This window comes from Caloenas nicobarica, chromosome 15, assembly GCF_036013445.1.
Source record: "Caloenas nicobarica isolate bCalNic1 chromosome 15, bCalNic1.hap1, whole genome shotgun sequence".
In the NCBI taxonomy this organism is placed as follows: Eukaryota; Metazoa; Chordata; class Aves; order Columbiformes; family Columbidae; genus Caloenas; species Caloenas nicobarica.
This window is the reverse complement of record NC_088259.1, coordinates 10,218,532-10,229,690: the sequence shown is the minus strand read 5'-3', so window position 1 is coordinate 10,229,690 and position 11,159 is coordinate 10,218,532. Positions and strand designations below refer to the sequence as shown.

The 11,159-nt window shown below is 45.5% G+C and overlaps 1 protein-coding gene across 5 annotated transcripts in view; it reads right to left on the bottom strand.

Annotated features, from left to right (window-relative positions):
- Positions 1–515: 515 nt before the first annotated feature.
- KCNQ2 (potassium voltage-gated channel subfamily Q member 2) overlaps positions 516–11,159 on the bottom strand; it is a 64,637-nt gene continuing 53,993 nt past the window's right edge. For 4 of the 5 annotated variants that reach the window (XM_065645411.1, XM_065645412.1, XM_065645414.1 and 1 more), the window contains 3 exons: positions 10,641–10,772; positions 1,952–2,075; positions 516–1,235 (listed from right to left, as the gene is read on the bottom strand). In XM_065645411.1, coding sequence (XP_065501483.1) covers positions 516–1,235; positions 1,952–2,075; positions 10,641–10,772 — 976 coding nt within the window. Of the gene's footprint in view, positions 1,236–1,951; positions 2,076–7,664; positions 7,773–10,640; positions 10,773–11,159 lie in introns of all 5 variants that reach the window. The other variant, XM_065645410.1, reaches the window with a different exon arrangement.

Sequence of the window (11,159 nt, the reverse complement as noted above, 5' to 3'; positions counted from 1 at the left end):
AACAACCCCGCTGTAATTACATGTGACCTGAAATCTAAGTCAGAAACAAATGTGTTCATTCTGTGACTCCAAGATACCTAAAAGTGTAATTACCAGTGCTGTTGGCAGTTCCCATCTAACACTTGTCAGCCACCAGTTACTGTGACTTCCAAAAGCCCTGGCCAAGTGATTTATTCCTGTCCCAGACTTCTGAAGATTCCCAAGAAATGCAAATCGCCTACCCTGCACCATGAAATAATTTCACCTAATGATCTTAGAAAGAGAGTATGAAAGAAATCTGGACTCCACGGCTCCAGTTCGCTCACCACCGTGACCTCTTCCACAAATGCAGGCTCGGACCTGCTCTTTCCCCCCCACACACAGAGTAAGCTGCAAAAAAGTTATCTGCCAGCTAAGGATGTCCTATAGAAGGAGGAAAACCTTAGCTGTCGATCTCCTTGAGAAGTTCGATGCGTGGACAGCTGGCGCGGACAGGTGCCAGCGCTCGGACGTGGCTCAGCGGCTGCGAGAAGGTTTCACTGCCTGGGGGCTGACCAGCCCATGTCACTGAAGGGTCCCTCACCCGTGGCCGACCTGGGAGGAGGACCGCAGGGCGTGCAGAGGTCAGAATCGGTGTCTGATTCTCCTTCTGCAATGTAGGGTCTGATTTTGGCCACGGCTGCATAGCAACCGTTGTTAAGGATGTCCAAATTCTCTTTGGACTGCGAGATGCTAAAGCCGCTGAAAGAGCGCTCCAGTTCCTCGTGGTCTACTGAGGGGATGGAGATGGACGTGTCGCTGTCTCTCAGGGCACTCTCGTGGTGTTTGGTTGTAATGTCTTCGTTCCTCAGGTACTCTGCGCTCGCCCTGTGCCCGCCGCTGTACGCTGACAAGGAGCGCTCGTGGGACGGAGGAGGTGGGATGCGGACAAGTGAGCCGGGGTCTCCGATGGGCGACGAGCCATGGCTTTGCCGCTGGTAGACCTGCTGCTGGCACGACGTCGAGGGTGGGCATGTGTTGGTTGGGGCTGGCGGGGCAGAGAAGTTCTTCTGCCCCATGGAGCTGGTGGACCTGATGATCTTGATGATGCAGCCGTTCTTGTCAATGTGCTCCCGGCTGTCTTCGGGGCTGTGGTAGGGAGGTGCTGGGTCTGGTTCTTTGGACCCAAAATAAGCCTCCGTCTCCGTTGGTGGGATGCCCATCCGCTGCATGTAAATGTTCACCAGGAAGTCCAGCTTCTTCTCCATTGACTGAACCTGCAAAACATCATAGTTCCAGTGCTACACATTGCATGTTGGTTGAAGCAAATTAACATCCTGAGTAGAAGCAAGTTCCAACCCATCCGGGCACAAGTGTGGGGCTGGGCTTCATAGATGATCTCTGCCTACACCAAACTGAAACTTTCAGTAGATATTTAGTTGTTCTGTTCTAACAGAACCTCTTAATTTTCCATCTTTTTATGGGTTTTACTTAAGTTCCTATAACCTTTTTGCCATGCACTAAGTTCCAGGAAAGCTGGGGCACACTCACATCCTTCCAGTGGCTTTCGGCTCCTTACTGGGTTTGGCACTTGTCATGGGGATTTCTGAATCTTATCCTCTAGGAAGGCTTCCATCTTCAGGAAGGATAGCACCTACGGCAGCCAGGCTCACGGACACATTTGAAACACCTCTACTATGGTGGCAAAGAAACCAACGTGCCATTTTGAAAAATAATGCAGACTTTTGGTAAACTCACTAAAAAAGAAAGTCTATATGTCACAAACTCCAAAGTACCTGTTTTGAAAGTAGTACTTAGGCTTCTAAGACATTTAGTGCCCTTTCATAACATCCACTTTGTTTCTTTTTCAAAAGATTCTTAGCTCTTTTTTTATTCCTAAATGGTAATGTCCCACTGCGGAAAAATAAAATGAAAAAAACACCACAATGTATGCAACTCCCTCTGATAAGAACCCCCTTCTGACCCAATATACCTGTTTTTCAACTTTTCCAAGCCTGCCCATCATGCTGGGGTCTTCAGGCAGCTCCCCCTCCACAGGTCCTTTGGTCCGATCCTTGTCGGTCATGGAGGATCCTCTCCCAACGATCTGGTCAACTCTACCGGGATCAGAAAATCCCCCCCAGCCCCAGAAAAGGACCTGGAGTCAGTTGGAGGCAGCAGGCGAGGAAAGTTCCGCTCCTCACGCCTCCGTGGGACAAAGCAACGTCCTCGCTCCCAACTAACACCCCAAATTACTCACAGATACACGGTGGCGCTGAAGTGTTAATTCAGATGCAAAAATTCAGAGCAGGATTAGCAGAGTTTGAAATTATCCATTTCTGTTTATACAGATAAAACCTGGCACATTATGCACAGTAAGTTTACCCGCTGCAAAGAATTTCTTTAACTGGCTTTCTTCCAAACCAATTAACTTCTTATTTGTATTCAGAAATTACTATTTTTGGGGAAGATCAAGTTTTCTGTCTAGCATTTGTCAAGGGGATTTTTTGCAGTCTCTGCAGCAGTTTCCTCCCCTCAATGCAAATGTAAGTGTGTAATTCTCATGTCCACAAAAATGAGCTGCTTGCCTTAAACCAAACAGGTGTAGTGCTAACTGTGTCAGCTGAATTACATCAAGGCTGAATTTGGTCATAACTCACCAAACGCTACCAAATTGTCTCAACACTACTGCAGTTCACACCTGGATCCTGAAATGTTTCCCATTAGCAGGGCTCCAAACTGGTAACAGCAGAGGATACTCCTGCCAAATCAGCACCTAAAGCCACTGGGCACGTTATTTGGCACTGAATTCTTTACACACATTACTTTTGCGACTCCTCGTTCCCAGTCTAGAAACACCTGGGTTGATATATAGCTCAATATGTAGAGGAAGGAGGAGGGCAGAGCCAGTTTGGAATCTGGAAGTCAATTTTATTTGAGACATCTTATAAATTTTCATCAATTAAATTTTCTAGAGAGCAAACACCAGAGCTTCTTGATCCTTCAAAAATCGGGGGAGCAACTCAGTTTTGGAATAACTTCTTAATGGCAGCCCAGTTCAGAACCCAATCGTACGCCAGGCAAACTTTACTCTTGCATAATGCACCAAACATAAGGGTGGCAGGGGAAAAGAAGGGTTAATTAATCTGACTGAAACCAAGTTGAGGTATCTTGAGCGGAAAACTCAAAATGCTTCTTACGCAGTTCTGCCGTGTGGGTCCATGCACCAGGAGGAAAAGGAAGGAGCTGAACAGAGACACACATGGGAAAATGAACAAACAAACAAAAACCAAGGAAAGGAATGAGATGTGAGGCTATTTGCAACACAAGAGCCATCTGTTTTCTTTACATTTGAACAGGGACTCAATACATACGTTGGCTGTTGACATTAAGGGACAGATATAAGTGGGTATGGACCAGTGTGGCTCCCTTGGCTTATATTAGAGCACCAGCAGTTTACAGCATCAGAAGATCTGGGTCAAAGAGATGAAGTGGATGAACACATCACACCAAAGACAGAAAATATAAGCCAACAATTATTTTAGACTTTGTCTTTGATCCCAGAAGGTACTTCATTTGGGCAGGGATGTGACAGAATCCTGTTCTGTTTAAAAAAAGTCCAGTTCGATCCTTTGCTTAGCAATATAAGCACAGGAGTACAAGGAGCACCAAGTGCTATAATTACAAGTCTGAGGAATATGCATGCCTTATTTCTCTCTTGTAATAGGAGAAGCAAATTATTGACATGTACAGGAACTCCCCACAAGGGATGCAATTACTGACATGACATACAGCACAAGAAATCCTACGACAATGTTGTTACCATGTAAGCAAAGAGGTATTAAATCAGATACCTCGGGCTACCTTGGTTTGGAATCACAAGTCAAGGCGTAGTACAGCCACTGTACGAACTCCTCTCCTGTATGCACAAGCAAGTAGACTAGTAAAACAATGAACATGCATTTAAAGAGGCCCAAAGTCTAAATGCTACTGAATATTGCGGAAGGCCAAGAACAATCAGGGTGCCCTATCCTCGTGTCCTGTCTAGCACAGCACTAACACTGAAATACGTCCACTAATGGAAACGAGATATCCTTCAACAATTGCTTTGTAGAGCGGGGAGGGAGGACAGACTAACACAGAGAGGAAAACTGAACATTGCCATGCTGTGGTGTATTGTAAGAGCAGAGATAGTCTTGTGCAACCCTATTTCTAGTCTTGCAGAAATTGGAGGAGGACTTTGCTCTCTTCCTTGTCCTTACAAGAAGAGCTACCCAGTAAGTGAAGCTCACACGACGCACGTGAAGCGCAGGAGGCCACATGGCATGTCACAGATGGAGTGGTACCCAGCATCGTATAGAAGAGCACTGACTTCTGTCACCTTCGGGCTGGACACAACTCACCTGTAGACCTGCTGTGATTTGAAAGCAGGACTGATGTACTTCACAGAGCTCACCCCTGAAGCATTCTGAAGCCCTTGCCTACATTCCATCAATGCTAGAGCCCAGGAGAATTCCTGCTTGGTTCATTCCCTTCATGTCTATACTTTAACACAGTCCTGACTCCTGGTGGTCATCTTGCCCAGCTCTGAGAAACCAGAGATCCCGATGTCACCTGGTAGGCAGGGTCAGCGTGGAGCACAGCACAGTGGGCAGCTCTGGGCCACCGACTGCAGTGCAGAGAGGGGAGAAGAAGGTGAACCAAGCCCTTCTCTCTTGATGGAAGACACCAGGTTCAAGGTCTCCCACCCCTTTGTTTCCCATGGCAGAGGTCAGGCCAGGGGAGAGCGCTCCTACCCTGAGCAAAGTGCAGAGATTTCCTTTGTGCCTTATTTGATGCAAGAGAAGAGAGAAATTTCCTCAGGAGCTCCCAGCCCACCTGTGCCACTGAGCACCGCAAAGAGCAGAAGGTCCTTTAAGCCATTGTAAGACTTCGAGGTTTTGTCTAAATTGAGCTGCAAAGCTCAGAAGATGAAGAAGAGAGAGAACATATTCCACCTTTGCAAGCAGAGTGGGATAGCATGTACCTTTACTGCGTGACAAGGGACCACGAATCTCCTCAGTTGCCAAACCCCACTTCTGCGCTACATCCCTTGGGGACCATGCGCCTTCCCAACGCTTGTCCTGGCTGTGTCAACTACATGGGTGGAGGGAAGAATCCAGCTGAGGCTTTGGAAGAGTCAGCCCTGTATTTTTCCCTGTGTGGCAGAAGAGGATTCAGAGATTTCTAATGATACATGACAAACTGTGCCATCTGCTGTCCCTGACAGGCTCTGCTGGGTCTCAGTTTGGGAGCGAGAGAGAAAGGGGATTGCTCTTTAAAGTGAATTTGGATATCTTTCCTTCTTTCTAATGATACAAAAAAAAAGGAAAGTCTCGCATCAGCCACAGTGCAGGTTTTCTCATGCTTCATTATGCTTCATGCTAACAGTGCATGCAAAGAGGTGTAATATGTCACCCTCGGGCCAGAAGCAGACATCAAAAGGTCAAACGGCTCAAATGAGATAAAAATGAAGTGTTTGGGAATATATATTCAATTTTTTTTTCATTATCTTTTATAATTTTTGTACGTAATCCAGGCATTGAAGCCAAACCCCCTTCATCCATGTCACAGGACTGGCTACTTACCTCTTCATTTAGCAATAAAGTTTGCCCTTGCCTAAAAATCACAGCTGAGGTTGCACCTATTGCATGTTTAATCAGCTGATTAGGGGAATTTCAGCCAAATTGCCTGTGTGTACAGCACGGAGCAAACAACCTCAGCCAAACCACAGTGTGGACATCCACTGATAACCAGCTGCCTTTGCTGGGAGCTCCATGCAGAAAACTTGAGGCTGAGCTGAGCTTCACAATACAACCCACGGGGTTCGGATATCTCATGGGACATCACTCTGTTTTGTTTCTCTTCCTTCACTGGGTGTTTTCATATGATCTGGGCAGCATTTGGCTAAAACAGGGGTGTGCAGGCTAAAAAGGTGTCTGTGGGAGGATGCAGATGCCAAAAATTAGGCAGAGCATAAGCCTTTTAACGGGTGGGAGCAGAGATTTCAGCAGCTTTCTGTGCTCTGCTACTTTCTGGAGCCTCTTAGGCACAGCTCGACAATGAACAAATGAGATAATTCATTTCAAAAGGTAGTAATTATTAAAAAAAAAAAAAAGTCTTAATGTCCAAGGAGCCTAGGGGGCATGTGTGAACAGATTTTTTTATCTGGCCATCAGTATTAGAAATTGTAAAAATAGGGGATGGGAGGGGAAGTTATTACCATTAAGCTGATATAGCAACAGATCTGGAGTGGATAAAATAAACATCCCAGTTTGAGGCCTCCTCCCCATCTATCAGCTTTTCTGTGTACAAGGCACAAGCTTTCACGTGAAAATCTTGCCTCTCGTGAAGGCTTGTTGCACACTTAATATTATAGGTTTAATACAACAAAATCCATTTGAATATGTATTTTTAGTACAAAATCAAAATGTTGCTGAAGATAAGAAAGTTATTTCATTTTTAAAAACTAGTTTTGGGCCTCATCATTCGGAAAGGAGGAGAAAGGGAAAAAAGGTTTTTCTGAGGGCATCTTTTTTCCAAGCATAAAGCTTGAGGCTTCTGGAAAATTCTTTTTTTTTTTTTTTTTAAATCTTTCAGCTAGCTGAATGGGGAAAAGCAAGCTTTCAATATTCCTTTTACTCACATTCCTCTAGTGAGGATTACTCAGAGCAGCTTAAATAAAAATCAAGATATTTGTCATGTATCAGCTCTTAGGGAGGACAAATATATTGAGGAAGAAAAAGATATTTGAGGCTAAGCTTGTTGCATATAAAAATCATCTACTATTTGTGCATGGAAAATGACTTTCTGGCAAATATTTACACCTGCCTTGGGCTCTGGTGGTCTCAATACAAGGTGAAAATAGAGCTCAGCTCATGGCCCTGCTGACCAGACCTCAGGATGCCCTAAAACGGGCACTTTACTGAAAATATGTTCCTCATGGCATCAGCTTCAGGTTTTACCTACAGAGAGAACTTCATAGGGACAATGAGAAAAGTCTCGCAGCGTGACTGAGGGCTGGGTTTGACTCCTGCTCTTCTTTTTGCTTGCAAAATCAGGATTTTTATTTTATTTTATAATCTAAGTCCTATGTTTGTAATATTTTAACACATTTTTCCCCCATGGTTGATAGAGTTGCATCAACAAGAAAAAGAGCCCACTGTGTTCATGGGTCTGAAACACTTCATTCTTACTTTGCCCACTGAAGTAAACTCATCTCATAGTGCAATGAGCTGCAGTGTTTAATCTTTCAGAAAGGAGATCATTCAGTTTACATTGGCTTTGTGGGTAAATATTTCACCTTTTACATTTGAAGACAGCCTGATAAAATATCAGATTTTTAGAAAGATAGAATTTTGCTTTCTAACACCTAGAAGAAGACTGAAAATAGAAAATACATTAGCTGAAGAAACTGATGGTTATTGATGACTCTATGAATGTCCCTTTTTTGTTTTGTTTTGTTTTTTTCCTTTGGCTTGCCTGGTGTGAAAGCTCATTACTGAAAATAAATCAGAGCATCCCCAGAGTAGCAAACCCTTCTGAGTTGTGATTTAGCAAGCTGCACCACTAAATAATAAATGCCGTCATATAACTGGCATGAAAGGGGTTTGACATTAAGCAAATGAAAAAAATCCAGAGAAAGCGGCGTTTTGGTGAATCCTAACCTAGGCGAGTATTGGGGAGATTCTTTGGAAGAATACATGGGTCCTTTGGTTGGATACTTCTTATGCCGGGGAGTTGAAGGGGGCGGGGGACCCACAATCATATCTATCCTGGCAAAGTAAATAAGAAAAAAAGACACGAGCAAAATGCATAATGAAGCAACACGTAGAGAAAAGTTGGTCAGAAAAGTTGCAGAAAGAAACAACTGAAAACCAGAACAACAGAGAGACAGAAAGAGAGAGAAGTTGAAAATATATTCCACTGGAAACAGAAGGTTCTGTCCTACCACCTGGTTGTTGGTGAAAGCCAGAGTCTCACCCACCCCGGGGACAAATTTGGAGATTTAGGCACCACTGAAAAATCATTGGGAGATCTCCCCACCCCAGAGAGAATAGGCAACATGCTTTACCCTCTGGAATATATTTGCATACGTGTAGCAATATCCCATTGAGGTGATTGGATATTAAACAACATAAATCAATTCTCCTTTCAGTTCCACTGCCTGATAACAAACACATCCTCAGCTAGGTCAGAAAAGCACGAGCCGTTGAGGTCAGAGAGAGACGCTGTGGGATTGTACGGCTCAATGAATGGAGACATCCATGGTTGGCAAGGTGTCAGGATGAGACACGAGACAGTGAGAACACAACACTGAAAAAAGCACATTACAGACACACCACAGTGACAGAGGCATTAATGATTAGAGAGGAAAGTGCATGTAAACACCCCAGAAATTTGCTGGAATGCAGCTTTCATCCACCAAAGCCCTGGCTACGGGAGGCCACAGCCAGCCCTGAGCTGAGCTGGCAGGGAGAACACAGTGCTTTGATTGCTGAAGGGAAATAAAAATATCTGTTCTTTGATTCAACCCCTGACAGGCCCCCTGGGCTTTATCACATTGGTGCACTGTACTTCTGGTACCAGTCGGTCATGTCCCAACATTGGCCATGGCCACCCCAGGCACAAGTCTACAGGGTGGCCCTTCCAGTTGTACTGGGCAGGTGACCAGCCATGGGACCTCTTGGTGCCCACCTGGTTGTGATGATGAGTCCCTCAAAGGATGACCCCAAGGGGGTCTGCTCGCGTCACCGTCACTGGTGTCCCGCTCACTGGGGACAGTGAAACCAGTAAAGATGCCTGGTAGGCCTGGATCCCAAATCCAGCTAATTCACACTTTCGAAGCAGCTCCTGGTCCTCCTGACGTCCCTGCACTGGGGTGGATAGCCTAGTCCAGCCTCAGGAACCTCAGCCTCCCAGTCCCATGGGTACAGCAAAGAGGAGAATTCTGTTTGGTCTTTGAGAGGTGCCATTCCTTGCCCCAGTCCCCCAAAATCAGCCAACCAAGCCTCTTTATGTTTGCAGCACTTCACCTTGAAGGATTGACGATGGGAGATTTGGGTGGGTGGTGAGACAATCTGACACACCAGCTCGGGGGGTTGAGAACTCAGGTGTCCCACCTGGAGCCAGTGGAGATGACAGCCTCGATGGCTCACTACGCACCACGGAGGCAGCCTGGAAGCCTCATGTTTCAGGTTTTTAAAGTTAGGAAATATAAACCTCCTTCTCTTCTTCCCTCTCCAGATTCAGCTACATATCTTGGATCTATAATCATTGAATTCGTACCGAATGGGTGTGAGAGGCTCAAAGAGAGGAAATTCTCCAGAATACTTTGGTCTCCATTGCAATGGAGAATTTATCTTCTGGCTGCATATCTGGAAATGGGAAATGCACAGCGTGCAGCAACACTGCAAAAGCATCCTCTGCTGCTTGAACATCAAAAATAGCACACTTAAAATGGTCTCTGAGAGATTAATGGGAGAAGAGAGATTCCTCTTTTACCTAAGACAATTTCTTGTTCCATTCTTGGGGTTCATATTAGCTCTTCGCACACTCAAACACTTCTCTTTTTTCACATTAGGTGACTCTACCAGGCACCTAGATGGGTTTGAAATTAAAGGAAAACTTCCCCAATGGCTTCCAGAGGAAGCTGGGCTGCCACAGCCATCAAGAGAAATACTTTTATTCTCCAACTGTAAAAGTAAATAGTAAATTATTTTGACTGGAGACAGCCTATGGACAAGCTCTGCCTCTGTTCTGGGTGTCCTTCGAGTTCAGCAGAACCAGGGCTACTTCTGCTGAGCCGACATAACCGGAGGGTATTGGGGATTTGGGGTTCGGTTTTCAATGTGGGACATCAGGGCTGAGGGAGGAGTGGCCAGACAAAAAGGTTTGGCTCAGATCTTCTGTTCAGGGGACCAAATTCATCTGAGGTGATCGTAGCAGAAAATGAAATTTTAAATGCTCTTCTCTGTTCCATTTGTCCCTTTTTCACATTTCTTTCCCTACTAAGACTAACTCACCTCCCCTTAAAATTTGAGTGCAGAGGCTGAAATGCTGCTTGGCTAAACCCCCCTGCATGTATTTTTGGCAGACTGTGCCATCTGAGGAGGGATTTCTCCTCCAACAGCATCCCGACAGTGGGACGGAGCCGCTGCTTCCCCACCGCCCTGCAGCAGCAGGGTCATGACCAGCACACCAAGTTTTATTCTGTATCGCTCCCAGAAAGGTACCAAATTAGCCATATTAGCCTTAAAACAGAGTCTCCAAACCTTTGCTATCCTGCCAGGAGGACCAGAGAGATATGCCTATTATATACTATAATAACTATATATGTATGTTACCTATTATATACTACAATGACAGAAACTCTCAAAATAAAGTGGAAGGATGAGCTGTGATTTTTGTGGGTATGTCCTGGGGCAGTAAGGCAGTTTTAGTGGTAAAACATCCCTAATTTGCAGTCCCTGTCCTGCTCATGCCTGTGGTTTCCAGCCACAAGCATCAATGTTTTCCTTGAGGTTTTCCCTTCGGAAGAAAAATAACTTGTAGCTACAAAGGAAAGTGTCTCTCTCCTGGCAATAGCCCCACGATGAACAAAAAACAGTGAAAAAAAGGAAGCAAAGAGAGGGGTCTCTTGCCTGGCCTGAAGGTTTTTAATCCGGGAGAGCATGTCCAGGTGACCAGCAGAATATTGCTCAATGACATCCATCACGTCGTAGGGCCGAAGGCTCTCCTTAAACTTGCGCTTGGAGACGAGAAATCTCATAATGCTGCGGGAGATGGAGAGGAAAGGGAAAATAGAGTCTCTGGGCTGCAGCCTGACCTGCTTCGTGGCAGATAAAAAACAACTCAGGGAGCTGCTTTGGAAGGAAAAATGGAACAAATCCCAACCCTGCAGGTTTGGGAAAGAATGTGGCAATAGGGGAGGGGAAAGGGATTGCGGGGGCTGGTGACCGAAGCCCCGTCTGTGACAGGAGATCCCTGCTGTCCCTTGGACTATCAGCTACGCGAGCATCCTCTCTGCACTGCTTTTATAAATGTCAGCATTAAATCCCAGAGCTGGTGAGAATGATCATTTGGCTGCATCCCTGCAGGGGATTTTCCTGTTCCTCTGTTTATTCCTTCCCTCAGCAAAAACTGCCTTTTCTGGCAGAATT